A 20,792-nucleotide genomic window follows, 5' to 3' on the forward strand; every position below is an offset into this window, starting at 1 on the left:
CAGCAGTCTTAATTCCAGCTTGTGCTTCTTCCAGCCCAGCGTTTCTCATGATGTACTCTGCATATAAGTTAAATAAGCAGGGTGACAATATGTACTCCTTTTCCTATTTGGAACCAGTCTGTTCTTCCATGTCCAGTTCTACTTACCAAATGCACCAATAGGTGAGGATTCTTTGTGGATCATTAAATTGCAGCGATAAGATATGTACACATCCCGTGCTTGGTCACTCAGTCATGTTTGATTCTTTGTGAACCCATGGACTGTAGCCTGCCAAGCTCCTCTGTCCATGGGATAACCCAGGCAAGGGTACTGGAGTGGGTTGCCATTCCCTTCTCATAGGGGATCTTCCCAACCCAGGGACTGAGCCTCATATCTGGCATCTCCTGCGTTGCAGGCAGACTCTTTACCACTGTGCCACTGGGAAGCCCAGCAGGTTTCCTGGAGACAGAAGAAAGGGGCCCCCTCTGGCAGAACGCTGGACGTGATGGCCAGAAGGAAGCAGAAGTGAACAGGAGACATGCAGGGAGCGTCTCAGTGAGGGAACCTGGAGAGCACCACTGTGATCAGGAAGGGAACCGACAAGGAGGGCCACTCCACAGAGGCCTCGCTGCAGTTCATCGCTGCATTGCCTCTAAGGATCTTGAACGATATGGACAAAAAGATCAAAATTATTTTTTAGTTGCTTTTGGTTGCTGTACTACATCTCTCTTCAAGGCGATACTATGTCAGATGCGGCCAGCTGGGCCTCCAAGGTCTGTTAACTTTACACATCCTCAAAACAGCTTTAGTTTTCATCATGCTTTTTGAGAGGAAGAATGAGGTACAAAATTCCTTTCTGTTAAGCCACTGAAGTCTAGTCCGTTATTTGTTACCTCAGCTTTGCCTGTTGTATCACCTGCTTCCCAGGGATGTGTAGCTAATAAGTGACAAGACTGTGGTGATTCCAGCTCTTGACTGCTTTGCTGTAGGACCCCCTACATGGGTCCCGTTCCCCACATGCAGGCCTTTCACCATAATTTATATCAGTGAACAGTTTTTGCGGGGCTTCCTACACCGTGGGCTCAGGGAAGGATTGCCTAGCTCTAGCCACCGGTGAGGGGCTGGGTCCCTCGACTTGGGCGTCCTGCACCAGAAGCGATAGCAGTTCGGGGAAGAGACTACTCCTCCGAGCTTTAACAGTCTGTCTTGACCTCAAGGTTCCCGGTGAAATTAGGAAATGTCAAAATTACTGGTCTTTTCATTAAAATCTCATTTCTATTCCAAAGTTAGATAAAAAGCAAAGAAAACATAACAGAAACAGCATTACCCACTTGAGTTTCAGACCAGCCTCAAAGATCTCTTTAGATTAGATGGTGGTGAGCACTCAAATGAGCTGAGCTGAAATGAGTGCTCCCACATTCAAAGCCTCGTCCTTCTCTGGAGGTTTCTAATTCCTGATGTCTGCCGCCCGCCGGTGCCGCTCACGGCTTGTGGCACCCCCACGCAGCCTGAAGAGGAAGCAGCAGGTCAAAAATGAGACCTGGTGGCTTGACCATTATTCATGGCTTTGTCAGAGTGGACTTCTTAACTATGTGAACTATAGGGCGGTTTGTGAGTATCCTTCATTCGTCTTTTATTTATCCCAAACAATCACCAGTGCTGGTTAACACTGCTCTTCAGTAAAGGAGACAAATGCTGTGGTAACCCCCTTTTCTGAATGGGGGAGTATGCTCCTTCCATCTACCCTGTGACTTGATCAATGTGGCGTTAGTAACAAACAATGTCACGAGTCAGTTGAAGAGAGAGCCTTGTAATTTGCATCTCGTTTCCCCATTAAGCAGTTAGCTGCTTTGGGGCTTATGAGAGCCCGTAGTTGAGACGACATGTGCAGGCCACGCAGGGGCCCATCCGTCCCACCTGCAGAGCAGGCAGAGGATGGGATGCATGTCCTGCCTCCCTTGGGCCGCCGTTCGGAGCGCTGGGTCTGGGTGGTGGGCTCACCAGCAGGTGCTTCCTTCTTGCCCCGTCGTGGGCAGTCCCTCCATGGCACACCCCCTTGAGAAGCGCTGGAGGGAAGGGAGAAGTCACTGATAATGCCTCATCACGCGTGTCCCTTCTGCTGGTGCCCTGTAGCTCCTGTGAAAGGCAGGGCCCCACACCTCACCGTCACAGCTCCATTGTCAGAGCAAAACAGGATTTTAGTGGATGGGGGAGAGAGAGGAAAGAAATCAAAGAGCTCCCTTCCCAACCACAAGAATTCATAAAAATCCTAACATGAGGAAGATTTGTTATTAGAAAATTTTAGAACTTAAGAAAAAACGTGAGTTGAATGGCCAGGATCAGGTATGAACCTATGAAAGCCCTTATTAAAGTGTCTTCATTCAATAAAAGAGACAGCATTAAGGGATGCAATGGCGCGTGCCACATCTAAAATTACTATTAATTGTAGTATATTTGATTTCCGTTTGCAATTCAATCTCAATAGTAGAACTTCGGGCCTTTTTAACACAGTTAAAAAAATTGTGAATTTGTTAGCCTTTTTTTGTAGAGAATCTTCTGAGGACTAAGAGGCCGTTTTTCCCCTCCCGATCCTCCATGACAGTGAGCAGTATTTTTGCAGCATAACAGTGCAGGCTCCCAGCTCCCGCTGGACTCACAGATTACTCTGTGACTTACTCTATGCACGTCCAGATTACTCACAGAGTAATTTAGGTGGATAGGACTGGGGAAAAAAGAGAAGAATCTTTGAAAACCTATCTACCAAAGCTGAGAAAGTTTCTTACACAGTCTTCAAGGTTATGAAGCCTTACTTCTTTTTTAAATTTACTTTTCTGGGAGTATAGTTGTTTTACGGTGTTGTTAGCTTCAGTGTACAGAAAAGTGAATCAGTTATACATAAACATGTATTGACTCTTTTTTCAGTGTCTTTTCGCATATCAGTTCAGTTCGGTTCAGTTCAGTTGCTCAGTCGTGTCCAACTCTTCGTGACCCCATGAATCACAGCACGCCAGGCCTCCCTGTCCATCACCAACTCCCGGAGCTTACTCAGACTCACATCCATCGAGTCGGTGATGCCATCCAGCCATCTCCTCCTCAGTCCCAATCTCGCTTATATGCGGAATCAAGAAAGGGGGCACGGACGAGCCTTCCTTCCGTCTGAAGCCTCGCGGGAGGCCTGGGCTCCGTCCTCTGCTCTCACTGCTCGTCCTCCACCCTCCACCGTCCCTTTGGCTGGACTGAAGGGCACAGCCCAAGGACGGGAGCCTTCCTGAGCTCGCTCACAACTTTACTGCCACAGCTCTGTTTCCTTGTCTTGAATCTGACTTACTTCCCTTTTGTCTTCCCAACCTCTATCACCTTAGTCTTTTTTCCCCCTAATTACCCCACTAGAGCACCAACAGTTCTCATTGTCTAAAAGGTGTAAAAACTCATGTGGGAGTGACTCAGAATTGGATAGCTGCCTTCCTCAAAACTTTCAAAACTGTTGTGTCTTTTAGTTCAGAACAAGAAAATGGGATCAATAAACATTTTTCATCCCAAGGTCATAGCTGTGTTTCTCTCCTCCACCCCCACTGGAGAAAGAACGCCTAGAATTCAACCAGTTTCCTAAAAGATCTGTGACTCCAAGGGTTAACAAGACACTTGGATAATTCAGCATCATGAGTTTTGGGGGACTCGACTTTGTGACAACCATCAAACCAGATTAAATTCCGAGGTTCGTCAGACACTTGGTCTTTCAGCCCGAGAAACAGCGTTAACTGCTGAGCAGGTACCTGAGAAAACTCCTGGTTCTGTAGAAGGTCACTAAGAATCAGAAGGCGTGGCTTCTGGTGGAAAAGTTCCACCACTGACTTGCTGCATGAATTGGGCAAGTGTTTTCATGTTTCTGGACCACTGTTTCCTCATCTCTAATTAGGGAGTTGGACTAACTCGTTAGTTTCAAACCTGACCTGGAGATCTGGGCCCCACACCCACCCACCACCGATGGAAAGAGACTGGTTGGAGTCTCTGTAACCTGATTTTTTTAAGGAACCCTCCTCAAAGCATCCTATCGTCTGACACGTGTATAAACCATTATAGCTGAGACTCTGTAGGGTCACTTCTAGCTTAAAAACACTGCACGGTAGTCGCTCAGCCGTGTCTAACTCCTTGCAAGCCCATGGACTGCAGCCTGCTGGGCTCCTCAGTCCATGGAATTCACCAGGCAAGAATGCTGGAGTGGTTGTCATTTCCTTCTCCAAGTTAAAATACTGAGTTTCCATTAAACTAGTATTCTCTACACTAATGGTAATCTGAATTAGCATGAAGTATTGATATTAGTCAGGATTTCTCTGATAGTTCAGTTGGTAAAGAATCTGCCTGCCATGCAGGAGACCCCGGTTTGAGTCCTGACTTGGGAAGACCACTGGAGAAGGGATAGGCTACCCACTCCAGTATTCCTGGGCTTCCCTTGTGGCTCAACTGGTAAAGAAGCTGGCTGCAACACAGGAGACCTGGGTTCAATCCCTGGGCTGGGAAGATCCCGTGGAGAAGGGAAAGTGTCTCACTCCAGTATTCTGGCCTGGAGAATCCCATGGGCTGTATAGTCCCGAAGAATCCCAAAGAATCGAACATGACTGAGCGACTTTCACTTTTATTGATATTAGTCAACAGAATGAATGTATCAGAGCATTCTTTTTAAAATACATGTGATTAATAATATATGTGGATGGAATGACTTATTCAGAGAGCCTGGCACAGTAGTGCTGGCCATATAGCGAACACTGACCTCATAGGATTTGCAGTGGAAGTAAGCGTGATATCGTGGCTCAGCAGCATCTGCCTGAGTGCTGATGAGAGTGAATGCTCAATGAGTCGGTAGCTGACAGGATGGTAATCGGGCTTCCCAGGTGCCGCTAGCGGTAAAGAACCTGCCTGCCAATGATCCCTGGGTTAGGAAGATCCCTTGGAGAAGGAAGTCCAAACCCACTCCAGTATTCTTCCCTGGAGAATCCTATGGACACAGGAGCCTGGCAGGCTGTAGGGTCTGTAGGTCTATAGGGTCGCAAAGAGTCGGACACGACTGAAGCGACTTAGCACACGCACACACACAGGATGATAATAACAGTGATGTTGGTTATAAGATCTCACTACTCAAAGTGTGTCCCGGGGGCGAGCAGCATCAATATTCTCTGGGCACTCATCGGAATGCAAGTCTCAGGCTCCACCCCAGACCTCCTGAGGCAGAGCCTGCATTTTAACAAGATCTCTAGGTGATTTGTGTGCACACAGAAGTTCAAGCAGCACTGCTACAGAAAAAGTCTTGGGGTGCAGCGATTCCAGGGAACCATACTAGTAGTGAACCATGGGGGTCGGGAGTCACACTCAAATCAGAAGATGCTAAGGCGGGTGCCTTTCTCTTATTCCTTAGAGAGTGTCTCTGACCTGGAGATGTCGGACTTCCTGAATCCCCCTAGCATGCTCTTTCTCTCATCCAAAGTGTACTAAAAAGCTTTTCTAAAAACACAGTGTTATGTCTACCATAGTAGCTATAGCACTGTGATTTTGCTTTATTTTTCACATTTTTAATTATTCAGCTGTTTTATTTGTCACCGCTTAGGGAATTATTGCAAAACTTATGTCTACAACGCTACTGATTAATGCATATTTAGGCAACTAAACAGATGTAGAATGGGTTGACTGCTTTGATAAAATTAAACATTGATGAAACATATATTTGCAAAGCAATAATGATGCTGGCATGTGTGTAAATAATAACAGATCCAGCTCCCTAATCATCTACAAAACACAGTGAGGGGGGTGACAGAATTAGCAAATACGTCTCACTTACTGGGCAGATCACTTCCAAGCACGTGTTTTTTTCCATGTGAATAAAGTTATGTTAATTCATAGCATCTATTACCACTTTAAAATAAGAGAAGTATATCTAAGCAAAAAACAATGAGACCCGAAGCATATTTCCAAAATATATTATAATTTGCAGAGCTTTTTTGTACTTCATGCAAGGTGCCTGTTTTCTAATGTATTCCTCCACAGTAATGTAGTTTGATTTTATGCAAGATGTGTTTTGAGCTTAACTGAATCTATGTTTCACATTTGTGTTTCCCATTTTAACATCTCTGAAATTGGGATCTGTCATAATTGATGGCATGTCACAATTCAATCGACAGCATTTTTTAAAATTTTTTACAATCAATTGGATCTTAAAGTCAATTAAATTGAAAATTAGGATCTGTAGTGAACTTAATGCTAGTCCACATGCTAAGTCACTTCAGTCGTGTCCGACTCTGCAACCCTAGGGACTGTAGCCTGCCAGGCTCCTCTGTCCATGGGATTCTCCAGGCAAGAATCCTGGAGTGGACTGCCATTTCCTTCTCCAATCCTAGTCCACAGAATACAATAAATGGAACATAAAGACCCAGCCACCTGTATTTAAGTAAGAAGGGCAAGCGAATAAAGAGATAGAAATGACATTAAATAAGAAACGGTTCCACAGATTTCTGTTTTCACAAGAACCAGAGAGCAGAATCATAGAAGACAAGGTAATTTAGCAAAAGGGCAAGAAAGAGCAATAAGGGAGATGGAAAACGAAAGGAGAGCAAATAAAGCACCCAGCTGGGAAACATAGCCAATGAGCGCACCGCTCTGACCACGGTTTCCGTAAGTGGTGTGCCCTATGGCAGCCAGGAAATTTGCTGCTCCCTTTTCTGGACTCAGGAGATGCTCCCAGCATCTTTCAAGGGGTGTTTTCTCTCTGCTGGGCCACACGGGTGGGCCAATCACCCCATCACCTCTGAACTGCCATCTCTTTCCCTGCCTCCTGTGTTTTACCCTGGCCCACACCACCCATGTTACCATCCAGGGTTCCTGGCTTCCTTAATCAATAGAAATTGATAAAAGGCCAAACAAGAAATTCAGGCAAGTCTTTATCAGGGCCCCTGCTGCACAGAGAGAACCAAGAACAGACAACAGGTCCCCTCACTTGCTCACTCCCCACGGTGGGGGCAAGCTGGTCCTTATGTGGGGCAAGGACTGTGCCCAGGGCTTGAGCCAGAGGCAGCCTAGATGATCCGCCCACCCCGTAGATGGTGCTGAGTGCAGGGTGCAGGCACAGGACCCTGCTTTCTCTCCCGACCCCAGCTTTTGCTCCTGGCTCTTCAGAAGTGGCAGTTGGTTGTTTTGTTTTGTTTTGTTTTCTGGTGTTTTTTATCTTGCTGTCCACTGTTAGCCCCAACTGCACATTTTTTTTGGTCCCTTGTAGTTGCGTTCTATTCTGTTGCCTGAGGAGGGTGCGTCCAGATACAAACACAGCCGCAGAGGGTCCCAGGGCGCAGGCTGGTCTCCCGGGTGTGAGTGATGGTTACAACTTCTGTCTGTTTCTTCTTTCAGGTGATATCAAGATTATCAAACAAATCGACAGTCTCACAGGTATGGCTTTTTGCCAAAGAGCAAAATATTTATCTAAAATTTGTGGGATTTCCAACAAATCTGTTTCCCCCTTGAAGATTTTTCGTATTCACCTTTGACTTCCCCTAAAACACTTCACAATGAGAGATGTGGTAATTGACTTTCCTGCGTTTGGGACCAGATAGACGGAAACTCATAAATCTTTTAAGGGCCTTATTGTATTGTTAAAGACTAGTTTGTCACCAAAACCTGCCCAAAATATCAAAGTCCTGAAGTGTTCATCTTAGTAGAATTGAGCTTGTAGATCAGTCTCAACTTTTCAGAACCCTCCAAGTTCATGGAAAACTTCCCCCCAAACAGTGGCTTGTCAGATTTATAACCTAGACTTGTATTGCCAGTCATCCTGTGCCAGGAGCCCTGTGCTGCTGCTGCTGCTGCTAAGTCGCTTCAGTCGTGTCCGACTCTGTGCGACCCCATGGACAGCAGCCCGCCAGGCTCCCCCACCCCTGGGATTCTCTAGGCAAGAGCGCTGGAGTGGGTGCCATCGCCTTCTCCCTGTACATGGCTCCTTTTCTTGCCTTGTTCTCTTCATGAAACAGAGCCCCCCAACTTTCACACACACACTCAGAGACACACAAATAAATCCAGCTGCAGAACACGTTACAGAGATGTCAGCACCGGACTGAAGATGGTTGGAGGAGGGGAGCAAACTGAGCTACTGTTGAGGAACATTTTTAAAACTCTTAAAGCATCTCAGTGCCGTCAGCCACGTTTCTCTCTGGCACTAATTGTCTTTCCTCTCCCTTCTCTACAAAATCCCTCCCCAGGAACTAGGAAAACTGTCCTCCCTGTAAATTCTCCTCAACAGGCATCCTTTCCTCGTTACTGTACCTCTTTTCTGCCAGCCTTTTCCATATTCTCTTTCTTGTCAAGAGAAATTTAGCCTTCTTTTGGATTTTCCAATTTGAATTCTTCACCACTCCACAGCACTCTAAAAATGAACATCCCTTCCAAGAATACACCACCCTTAACTTTTAAAAAAAATTTCTGTATTTTCTGTTCATTTGCAGTATCAAAGCCACTAGAATAACAGGGGTTTAAATAAAATACATATTTATTTGTCTCTCATGGATTAGGCCAGAGGTGGGCAATATGACAGTGTCAATCAGGTCTAGAGATTTCCTTCTTGCTGCATGATCCTTAACGCATGCCTTCCTTCTTTAAGATCTCTTCATTCTCTCCGATGGCTGCTGGAGAGCCATTCCTTTCATCAGTGTTCCAGACTAGAAACTCAATAAATGTAAAAGAGAAAGATGGGAGCTCCCCTTCTTCTAGGAGCCTTCCTAAAAAGTCCTTATAACTGGTCCACTTATACACTATCATCCCAGAATTTGGCCTCATGCCTAAACCACATGGCAAGGGAATGTGGAAAAAGTGATCTTTGGGCCAAGGCGCATCGCTAAGAGTTATTTAAGAAATAAGGCTAGATTATGTAAAATATCCCAATACTATCTGTAGGACCTGCCCAAATGTAAATATTTTTTTCCATTTTCTTCATGATCATCCTCATCATCACAAGGGCAAGCATTTAATTAAGCACATTCACTGGAGAAGGAAGTGGCACCCCACTCCAGTCCTCTTGCCTGGGAAATCCCATGGACAGAGGAGCCTGGTGGGCTACAGTCCGTGGGGTCGCAAAGAGTCAGACACAACTCAGTGACTGAGCACAGCACAGCAGAATGCATATCACTAAGGGTTTAACTTCCTTTACCTAATATCTGATTTTTCCTCACACTGTTGCCAGTTTACAGATGAGGAAACAAGGCTTTAAACAGTCGCATTACTTGATCAAGGCTGTAGCTAGTAAGCAGGGCTTTTAGGACCATGTGACCAAAAATCGTGCATTCAACTGCTCGACTTTATTCTGCTTTCCTTTAGTCACATTACTTGATCAAGGCTGTAGCTAGTAAGCAGGGCTTTTAGGACTGTGTGACCAAAAATCGTGCATTCAACTGCTCGACTTTATTCTGCTTTCCTTTAGTCACATTACTTGATCAAGGCTGTAGCTAGTAAGCAGGGCTTTTAGGACCGTGTGACCAAAAATCGTGCATTCAACTGCTCGACTTTATTCTACTTTCCTTTTAGTTTTGACAGGTTTGACTGACTCATTCCTGAGTTTGAAGTGACTATCCCAGCAAAATGTCATGAGCTCACTTAGAGATTCCTTTGACTGTGGGAATTGCCCCATGGGAGCTTTTGTGAGAAAGATGAGAGGGAAATGAAGAAACGGGTCAAAGAGAAGGGAAAGAAAGATCTGTGGTTAAATTTTGTGGCCAAGTACACACAGATGAACCCAGCGGCACAAGAGAGAGGGTGTTTCTATACGGATGGCCCAAGAAAGTAACTGGTACTCCTCCAGCGCAGAAGCCGCTTGTGGGGCTGGTGCTTAATAATTTAATAAATTTGGGTACTGTCTGCAGTGATGGTCCAGAAATTAATTCTTGCTATAAATTGTGTTGGCTGCCCCGATCACAAGAGGTAGGATCTAAACAACTGGTCCAACGTGCCAAATCTCCATGACGAAATGGAAGTATGAAAATTAAACGAACTTGTAGGAGTACATGCATCTTATAGGTTACTAGTCAGAAGATTCTCTTAGAGCCAAGGGAGCCTCCTTGAAACAAAAGCATAATTAAATTGCCAGTGCAAATGTAAATAGAAGTCTGATTAGAGAATACACTCATTGATTTTGATGTTTGCTCTGCCCTGTCTTTGGCTGGATGACCTCACTGTTCTTTTCCACAATACTAGTGTGCAAATGTTCCTCTGCAATTCCACATGGGTCCACCTTTTGTTAAAAGCACAGAATTTTAAAATGCTGTGGGGAAAAAACAAAATAAAGTCAAAACCATAACTATTGAATAAAGGGGCTTCCCTCATAGCTCAGATGCTAAAGAATCTGCCTGCAGTGCGGTAGACTTGGGTTTGATCCCTGGGTCGGGAAAATCCCCTGGAGAAGAAAATTGCAACCCACTCCAGTATTCTTGCCTGGAGAATTCCATGGACAGAGGAGCCTGGTGGGCTACAGTCCATGGGGTCTCAAAGAGTTGGACAAGACTGAGCAACTAAGCATGTTGAATAAAGAACTGATGGCATTGCATTAATTAAAATATTTGCATCTTGTTGGAAAGATGAGTCTTTCCCTTTCTTCAAGAAAGTTTAACCCATGAAATCAAAATACACAAAAAATCTTTCTAAGTGCAAAGATCGTTTTGCTTATAAAAGCTGTGGCGTCCACTGAATGGGCCTGTCAGTCGCTATAGATGCGAATTCACCTGGGATTCTCCAAGGCAAGAATATCGGAGTGGTTTGCCATGTCCTTCTCCAGGGGATCTCCCCAATCCAGGGATCGAAACTGGGTCATCTCCTGCATTGCAAGCAGACTCTTTACCAGCTGAGTCACCAGAGAAGCCCATATATACATACACACACACACACACATATAGGTATAACTATTACAGTATAATTCACACACCAATGAACCGAGTGTTTATTAAGGTGAAGTAATAACCATGACCGCTCATGACATTTGAATAGTGCTCTTAGATGTTCACTGTTCATTTTATTTTTATTAGAAATTGTTGATACGAAAGTATAAAAGACACTGAGGGGCAGGACAATGAACGGACCTTTTGGAGCAGGGAAGCCACGTCTGGGGCGGAACAGGAAACAGACTCTTCCAGCCGCTCTGCCGAGGGCCACCAGCTTAGCCTTGCAGCCGGTCCGCCTGCCCCTTCATCATCACCTCCTCTGTCCTGGCCCACACTCTCCCTAGCTGCTTCTAAGCCTGTGAGGCTGAATGGCCCCAGGCAAGGACTCTATGTAGGATTTGGCAAGACCAGCTCCTTCCTTTCCCAAGGCCCTTTACAGGGAGCAGATCACAGCATTTGCCGTATTTCCCACCACCTGACTTGTGGGAACCAGGAGAACCGAGGAAACTTCTCATCTTCTTCCATCTATGATACAAAATAGGAAAAAGCTTTCTTCTCCATGATAATATAATTTTGCTGGTTGATATCCACAGGAAGTTCCACTGAGGACCCTGTAGCTTTAAAATATCAAGGCCCAATTATGCTAAGTGGAATCAGTCAGACAGAAAAAAGACAAAAACTGTATGAGATAATTTACACCTGGAAGTATCTAAAAAATGCAACAGACTAAAGACTATACCCCAAAAGAAGCAGACTACAGACACAGAAAACAAACTGATGGTTACCAGTGTGGGGGGAGGGCAAACTTCAGGGTGGGAGAGTTGGGGTGCAGACTATTGGGTATAAAACAAGCTACGGGGTATATTGCACAACATGAGAAATATAGCCAACACTTTACAGCAACTGTAAGTGGAGTATAGCCTATAAAAATTGTGGCTCGTATTATATATCTGTGAATTACATGATAGAATTTTATATATCAACCATAATTCAATAAAATAAAATGATAAGGATACATGAAATTAATTAGTTAATTAAACTATCAAGGCCCAAGACTTCTCAGTAAAATTGAAAATGTCTTATTCCTAAAAGTGTGCCATTATATACTATTATAAATGACAGGCTGATGAAAAGCCTGATGCAAACCTGGTAAAATGCACCTTTCACATAGCTCCCACTAAGAAGGTTTAAAAGACCAAACAAACAAAACCAGGAAAGCAGAGAGAATAAACCTAGCAGAGATCAGAAACTGGGAGACTTTGAACACCTGAATAAGCAAAAGCCAAGTCTGTGAAGTCTTCCATTTTAAAGTCTCCCGGGGAGCTGACTGTTCAGATGGGAGTTACTGGTGAATGGTGCATGCCTCTGAAAAGCTCTTCACGTCTGTACTCATCTGTGTCATCCTCTGGTTCAGTTGGAGCCCAAGGGAAATGGCAGCATCAAGAAGAGACTGCCGTCCATCGTGGAAGACGAGGAGGAGGAGGACGAGGGGGAGGAGACAGCCTCCCTGTCCCCCGTCTACACCAGGGGACCCGCCTCTTCTCGCAGCAAGCGGCCTGGAGGCAGTAAGAGCTACCTCGGCTTAAGCCTGAAGCAGCTGGCCTCGGGAACCGTGCCGTTTCACTCACCTATCAGAGTCTCCAGTTCAAACTCCCCCAAAACCAAGCAGGAGACGGATGCCCCAAACTATGGCAAAAGAAAAGAGAAGAACTTGAAATTGCAGCTTTCGACTTTGAACAGTGCTGGACCCCCAGACCTCAGTCCAAGGTAAGAGCTTAGCTCATAGAATCCTTTCCCGGTGGAGGTGGCTGCTTTTGCTCCCCACTGGCACCTGGCTAGAAAATTACTCAGCCTTCTGGACCTTTCTACCATGCAAGTTCCTAACCTGGAGGCTTCAGCTTTCCTAAATTTTTCTGTGCAATTTTTGACTGTATAGTGAAGTGTGGGCAGAATGAGAATAAATCATGTTAGTCATATTCTCAAAAGGGTCCATTAAATGTTCCTAATTGCTTCTCTTCTCCGTTTATTCATTTAGCTCTACCTACTTTTATGTACTTGAGCGGGTTGCCATTTCCTCCTCCATGGGATCTTCCCAATGCAGGGACTGAACCCACGTCTCCTGTGACTTCTGCATTGGTGGGTGGATTGAGCCAATCTGCCAATGAGCCACCTGGAAGCCCCAGCTGTGCACACACTTTTATAGATGTATATTTCTACATTGTAATTCTATAATTTATACATTTCTAACAAAAATGAAAGAGAGGAAATGAAGTTTATATCATTATCCCTCAATATCTGAAACTGTACCAAAAGTTTCACAGGGCAGTCAGTGGAAATGATAAAAGGAAGAGCTGTCTCCATTTCCCACAGTACTTTCTTCATTGTTGTGGATAACCCAAGCTTGGTTTTACTTCCAGCCTCTTCAGTAGGTAACATGGGATGGTTCTATTTTTAATGTAAAACATTCACTTTAGGATCCACTAAAGATGATTGAGACAGTAAAAATTCCTGACTCAGAAAATGTGAAAGGGGTAGTATGGAGCAGAGCAGCTAATTAAAAAACAGACGTAAGAAAAAAACATATTGAATGACTTCTATTCCCAGATACTCAGCTGGGTAATTTTTCATTTACTTTTATGGTCAGTCTTTTCAGGAATCTTATAAAGTAGTTCATATTACCTCGGCTATAAACTTATAAGAAGTGTATTTTGAAGGTTAAATAGTTTGCCTAAAAATTCAGAAATTTGAGTTCTGAAATATAGATTCAAAGTCTGTTTCTGTTTATAAGGCAAGAGCTCTTTCTGATATATTATATATGGGTTACTCTCTTGAAGAATACAATTTATCCATTTAGAGAAAATAGTAAGGAAAAAATAAGCAAAGCAGGCTTAGTGAAAAATAGATGGATATTAAGTGTTCAGGAATTCAGCTGGAGATGGTAATTTGAAAACTCAGCTTAACTGTTCTTCCTAAAGTTTCTCTAACATGAAAAAATAATAAATTTTAAATAGGGGGGAATGTATCAGACCTGGAAAATAAAGGTTTGTGTACAACTTTTCATAAGTTGTACAATGAAAAAAATGAAGAAAATATTTTTTTATTTTATATACGGAGAAAGATTTTGAGAACATAGCAAAATGTTAGAGGTAGTAGTGCATGACAGATGACTTTTCTTTTGATATTTTGATTGTATGTTTACATTTGATACAATAAATTCATCTTTTTAAAAAAATTATGAGTGGGTTAGATATTCACCAAGGAAAGAAGATTACTAGAGTCCTGGTAGTCATTTAAATACAATTCTTCAACTGTCACTTCAGAGTTTCATCTAAGTCTAAAGTTACCATTAGGTTGAAACTCTTTAATTCTGGATAGAACAGTGAATTAATATGAATTTAGATAAGAGGACTTCTGTAGCTAAGGTTTTGAATCTGAGAATGAATAAGAATCTAAAATCTATAGAATTGCTGTTCAACAGAAATATGACATGAGATAAAATCGTGAGATACACAGGTATTTCTAAACATTCCAGTAGCCGCGTCTGTGAAAAGTAAACACCCACGTGCACACGTGAAATTATTTAATAATAATTTAATGACATGGATTATTTGATTTGAGATGCCTCAACTATTAGCATTTCAAGTGTAAACAGTATAAAAAATTACTAGTTAAATAACATAACGTTTTTACTAAAATCTTCAAAACTGTGGTGTGTTTCACACTTACAGTGCATCTCACTTTCACATTTCAGGCGCTCAGTGGCTGGATAAGGCTAATGGCTACCACGTGGGTTAGCACAGCTCTAGAGTGTCTAGAATTTAGAAACTCAACACAAGATTTTTTAACTCTTCTAGAAGTAACTGTGACCCATGAACATAAATACACAACTAGCCAATCCTCATTATCTTAAACAGGATTGTTGATGGAATTGAAGATGGAAACAGCAGTGAAGAAAGCCAGACTTTTGACTTTGGCTCTGACCGAGTCAGACTGGAGCCCAGAATTTCTCCTCCTCTTGGAGGTAAGCTCTATATTTAGTCTTCTCTCAAGGGGTGACATTTCTTTGTAACTTGTAATATTTGGCTCTTCACATCAGGTGGCCAAAGTATTGAAGCTTCAGCTTCAGCATCAGTTCTTCCCATGAATATTCAGGGCTGATTTCCCTTAGGATTTTCCTTAGGTTGGATCTCCTTGCAGTCCAAGGCTTTCCAGACTCTTTTCCAGCGCCAAGACTTGAAAGCATCAGTCCTTTGGCACTCAGCCTTCTTTGTGGTCCGACCTCCTGAACACAGGCAACCCCAGACAGTCACGGGGTATAAGGCTGACAGTCTTTTGCCAGCTCCCTCCTCCCCTTCCCACCTGGCTCTGATGTCCTGGTGTCAGGATCTCCTGCTAATGAGCGAGTCCTTCCACGGACAAAGCCCAGCACAAGAAAGACTTCTGAATGTGCAGTTCTGGGGCTGTGTCTCCGTTTGGTAGAATGCCAGTCTTCTGTCCCAGTCAGCACCTCCTCCGGGCACCCATCATCTCCTGGGGAGATGGGCAGATGAGACCCCTGGTGGGACGATGGTGGGTAGGGATGAAGGAGAGGAATGTGGATGGCAATCAGCAGTTCTCATGCATTCAAGTAACGGACTTTCACATGCTGATACCACTCTGCTTGGAGCAAGAGGTACAGAAGTTATAGGTCTGGTCAAACAGGTGTGAGCCTTTGCTATGGAAGCTGGCGGTGGGTCCCCCTGGGGGTTCTCCTTGTTGGGTCACAGGACGCCACCTTGACCGCCCACCTGACAGTCCTGGCCCGCCACCTTCCACCCTCCTCCTCTCCCTTTCCCAGCGTTCACCCTGACACTCATCCGTTCAAGCAAGAAGCACTCTTGACTCTGCCTCCTACATGACTCTCATTTCTGTCCGAGACGTTCTGTCCTTTCTGCCACTACCCTTTCCTTGCCTCATTCATCTCTTGCCTGCTTTGCTACCAAAGTCGCTTTCACTGTGTCCTCCATACAGAGTGGACTATTTAAAAAAAAATACAAATCTATTCTTATTTTTTTATTCCTATGCTTAAAATCCTGAGATGGACTCCCATTGCCTTTAGTATGAAATTCAAACCTATTGCATAATAGCTTTTTTAATGTCCCTTTTCTCTGCTAGACCCAAAGCTCCATGAGACTCGATATATTTTCTTTATTTCTGTCTCCTCTAAAGGGGAGCTTCCCTGATAGCTCAGTTGGTAAAGAATCCACCTGCAGTGCAGGAGACCCCAGTTCGATTCCTGGGTTGGGAAAATCCCCTGCAGAAGGGATAGGCTACTCACTCCAGTATTCTTGGGTTTCCCTGGTGGCTTGGCTAATAAAGAATTTGCCTGCAATGCAGGAGGCCTGAGTTTGATCCCTGGGTTGGGAAGATCCCCTGGAGAAGGAAAAGGCTACCCACTCCAGTGTTCTGGCCTGGAGAATTCCACAGACTGTATAGTCCATGGGTTGCAAAGAGTCAGACACGACTGAGTGACATTCACTTCACTTCACCTCTAAAGGAGGTCTAGCCTGCTGCAAGTCATCTCATATTATTCATTGAATGAAGAGATTAACTTTGCAAATATCTCTGTAAAAGGAGCTTTTACCACTCTGCCACTTCAGATTGTTCTGAACAACTTTTTTTCCTCCCACAAACACATTCTCTATGCTTAGTTGACCAGAATTAGGGTACTAAGAGAGTCGTATCATGATATTTATACTGACAGTACAGGTATAGATGTCTCTGTATATCAAATCCTTTCCACTCCAGCTAGCAGTGACTCATCTGTGCTCCTGCTCCCAACAAATGTGAATAGATTTGTAAAAGTGTGGTAGAGAAAAGGTGGAGATGAGAGAACCAGGGAATGGGGGAAATTACCTTTTCGTGCACAGAGGAGACAGAAATCTGCAGTGGAGAAGAGCATCTTTAATAGAGGTGCGAATAAAATGCTCCCATGGACCCAGGAATCAAAATTTGGAAAGGAAAGAGAGGAGGAAAAGAACGCTCCTTTCCGTGGCTTGGAGGACGCTGGCTGCGGTATATTTTTTGGCAAGCAGCAAAGAAGAGAACGAGTGCCACTGGGCCTCACGGTAGTGATAGCGTTGAGGAGACGGGGCAGCTGGCCACAGACACAGCCAGTAAGTGTGGCCACAGTCCCTGCCATGCTGCGTGCCCGGTTCCAAAGGGTCCATCCGGTGCCATCCAGAGGCGTACTAGGGAGACAGAACTGACGGTGTGCGCGTCTTGGGAAAGGCCGCTTGGTTAGCTCCCTTCCTGACGGTTAGCTCCCTTCCCTCCTAAAGGTTAGCTCCTTCCCCGTTCCAGGTGCCCCAGTCCTCACACAGGAGGCGTCTTCCTAAAGGACTCATTCTGTGTGTGTCACTTTCCAGACCCAGAGATTGGAGCTGCTGTCCTCTTTATCAAAGCGGAGGAGACCAAGCAGCAGATAAGCAAGCTCAACAGTGAGGTACGGAGCTTTGTCTTTCTCTGGCCAGGCTGGAGTGGTGAGGGGCTAGAAATCCCAGTCACCAGCAGAAGCAGTAATAGAGTCATGACAAATGGTGACGAATGTGGATGAGTTCCCACTCAACCTGATGTGAGTATCGGTTGCCTAACTTCTCTCAAGCTCTGCCTTGTCATGTGTAACAAGGAGATCGCAGTTATACCTACCTTGTGGCCCATTTGTGAAGTTAAATGAGATCATCTAGCTAGATCATTTAACATACAGGAAGCATTAAGTGCTAATTCTCTAATTAATGTCATAAATGTTTTGATATTTGGTTTCATTGGTGCTTTTTCACTTTTTTATATACTTTAATTTTTAATGAGTTAAAGCAAGATGAATCAAAAGTAATGAATCAGAGTAGTCCAATGGCCTGAAACTGTTCTTTTCTCTAGTCTGCATTTGCTTTATAACTTAGAGCACTTTAGCTCTCTAGATCTTACCATCTCTTTGTATAAAATAAGGTAATTTAAAAAACAATTTTATTGAGGTATATTGTACATGTTATAAAATGCACTCATTTGAAATGAGTACAATTTAATAATTTTTAGTAGCTCTATTGAGTGATTCAGCCATGCCCATGTGAGTTTTAGAATATTTTTTATCATCCTAACAAGATCTCCCACACCCATTCATGATTAATTCATGTTCCCATATCTAGTCCTCGGCAACCACTTGTCTACTTTCTGTTTCTATAAGTTTGTCTTTTCTGGATATTTCATACAAAAAGAGAAGGTAATTTCTGAATCACTGTCTTCATTTGGGTGCCCCCCAATATAATTAATTTTATAAAAAAAGATTTTGAGACAATGATTTGCATGCAAATACTTTCTCTGGAAGGTGGTCTGGGAAGCAAGAGGAAGGAGTAGAGGAATCAGACAGGAAAGAAAGGGAGGCAAGCGAATCAGGGGTGTTAAGGAGACGATTGACTCTGTAGGCAGTTGGGGCTCCATTCTGCTGGGGTGGGGGCACTGAGAGCTTATGTGGGGCAACTCGGAACTGTTCTTCCATGAGACAAGAGAAAAGATGGCTTCTGAGGGATTACCTGCAGGCTTCCTGCAGGAGAGACTAGAAAGATCCTTCCAATAGGAAAATGCAGGAAGAACCAACTGTCTGTAACAACCTTCAGGGTAGACCTGGGTCAAATACCCTGAGCAGGCACACACAGGTAACAGGGCTGAAGTGGTAGATTCTCTAATGAGATCCTGGCAGAAAACGTAGCCAGCTGATGATGTTGATGAGATCTGGGAGAAAAGTGAAGTTCATATAAACGTAACTGGTTTCCAATTTTCTGTAACGATGGAAAACTGGGCATCTTGTCATAGTGTGCAGAGTTTTCTGCTCCCCTGTGCTCCATCAGCTCACTGCCCTCGCTCCTGAGTCTGCGCTCTCTGGAGGTGAGATTGTTGCCAACAAGGAGTAAGAGGCCAAAGTGCAGACTAACAAGTTAGGGACAGAAACACTGACTGGATGGGAACTCCTTTAACTGTAAGGGCTTGTCCGTATGCGGTATCAGCCAGAAAACCTCTTATTGAAAACACACCAAAAGACCAGAACAAAACAAACTCCACTCTGTTGGAGACCTGGACATCAGCTTTGTGTGTGTGTGTGTGTGTGCGCGCACGTGTGTGTGCGTGCGTGTGTGCGCGCGTGTGTGTGTGCGCGCGTGTGTGTGCGTGTGTGATTGCGTGTCTTTGCGTGTGTGTGTGCCTGTGTGTATGTGTGTGCGCATGTGTGTGTGCGTGTGTGTGTGCCTGTCTGTGTGTGTGCGCGCGTGTGTGTGCGTGTGTGTGTGCGCGTGTGTGTGCGAGTGTGTGCACGCATGTGTGTACGTGTGTGTGCGCATGTGTGTGCGTGTTTGCACGTGTGTGTGCGCGTGTGTGTGAGCATGTGTGTGCGCGTCTGTGTGCGTGTGTGTGCACGCGTGTGTGCAAGTGTGTGTGTGTGCGTGTGTGTGTGTGCGTGTGTTTGGTTTAAGAACACTTTATTTTTGTGAAGTTTTTTTGATTGGTGGGGTGTTTTTGTTGGTTTGGACATCAGCTTTTTATGAAACAATTTCCTTTAAGATATTATCATCAGATAAAATCACCCATCTGAATTATTTTCCCTCACATTTGAGGAAATTATCTAGTGGCTGTAAGAATGGATTGACTAATATCTTAGCTCAGCTACAGAAGTTAGTTTGGGGGGAAAATGTGTATCCTCACCTTTTGGAACGTTGTTTTTCCAAGTTACAGCTGAAAATCGGTCCACTGTATGCCTTTCGTTTCAGAATGTGAGTCAGTGATAGATGCAGTAAAGCAGATAACCATTTGGAAAACAAAATATTTCCCGTGTGACTCTGCATTCATGACTGCTTTTCTAGTGAAATGATGTAAATTATGTTATCTTGCCATATATTGAAGTAAAAAGGGCAAGATAAGTGTCAGTGGTCTGATTATTCCTTCCCTAAAGAATTAGTTTTTCCTTAGTTGAAAATATCTGATTTCTTCATAGTTGAAGTGTAAGTAAAACAGACCTTATTTTTCACACGTAATTTAATTTGTACATAGTCTTGATCCCTTAGGTAGTGCATTAGAACTCACTAAGACAGACAGGATTAAAATACAAACTGACTTCAAGCTGTAAAATTACCCACTTCTAACCACCTACTTGTCTTTTCCCCATAGTTTCTACAAAGTAATGTTTATATACCCCCCCAAAAAAAAATTTCTGTCTTTCAAAGGCCAAGACTAATTTTTCCGTTTCACCTACTTCTTGCTACTCACATATGTGATCATTCAATTGCTCTATTCTTTCTTTATTCTATCTTTTGGTTAGGAGTAAGCAGGAGAAGAATTAATAATAAGTGGCAAGAGGCACTGCATGGCAATAACTGCAGCCCAAAGGGGACCCCCTTAATCCAGGTGATGCATATTTGACACCGTGTAACCCAGAGGGCACCGTGTGATCCCCATTCTGATATTTGCTCAAACATTTCAGATATAAAGAAATTGTTCATTGATGTGTAGAGTTCATAATCAACTGACTAAACACAGCACTAAAATAAGGAAAGGAAAGCTGTTGCTAATAACCTACATTCACAGAACCATTTAGAGAGCTTAGGAGATGTAGGACAGCTGCTGATGTTAGACGGCTTTTGAAAACATTGCCATTGCTTTGCAGCAGTGAGATGGTGACATGCTAAGAAAACTGTTTAAAAATAACAACAAAACCCCATGGTGGGAGGCAGGGGCCGTGTCAGTCGAATGCTCTGCTTCTGAAAGGGTTTGTAGGTCAGGCTCAGAGGGCTTCCTCGTCTCTGAAATCTGGGTGACCCAGAAAGACCCCACGGCCAGGCCTACCAACAGAAGCTGTGTGCCCACCCAGCAGGAGTAACGCATCACGCACAACAG

General features: G+C 44.0%; 1 protein-coding gene across 1 annotated transcript in view; it reads left to right on the forward strand.

Annotated features, from left to right (window-relative positions):
* KCNH8 (potassium voltage-gated channel subfamily H member 8) overlaps window positions 1-20,792 on the forward strand; it is a 482,250-nt gene that overhangs the window by 425,224 nt on the left and 36,234 nt on the right. The window contains exons 12-15 of the mRNA XM_025294232.3: window positions 7,369-7,407; window positions 12,292-12,644; window positions 14,792-14,898; window positions 17,285-17,361. Coding sequence (XP_025150017.3) covers window positions 7,369-7,407; window positions 12,292-12,644; window positions 14,792-14,898; window positions 17,285-17,361 — 576 coding nt within the window. The remainder of the gene's footprint in view (window positions 1-7,368; window positions 7,408-12,291; window positions 12,645-14,791; window positions 14,899-17,284; window positions 17,362-20,792) is intronic.

The sequence above is a fragment of the Bubalus bubalis genome, chromosome 1, assembly GCF_019923935.1.
Source record: "Bubalus bubalis isolate 160015118507 breed Murrah chromosome 1, NDDB_SH_1, whole genome shotgun sequence".
Lineage (NCBI taxonomy): Eukaryota > Metazoa > Chordata > Mammalia > Artiodactyla > Bovidae > Bubalus > Bubalus bubalis.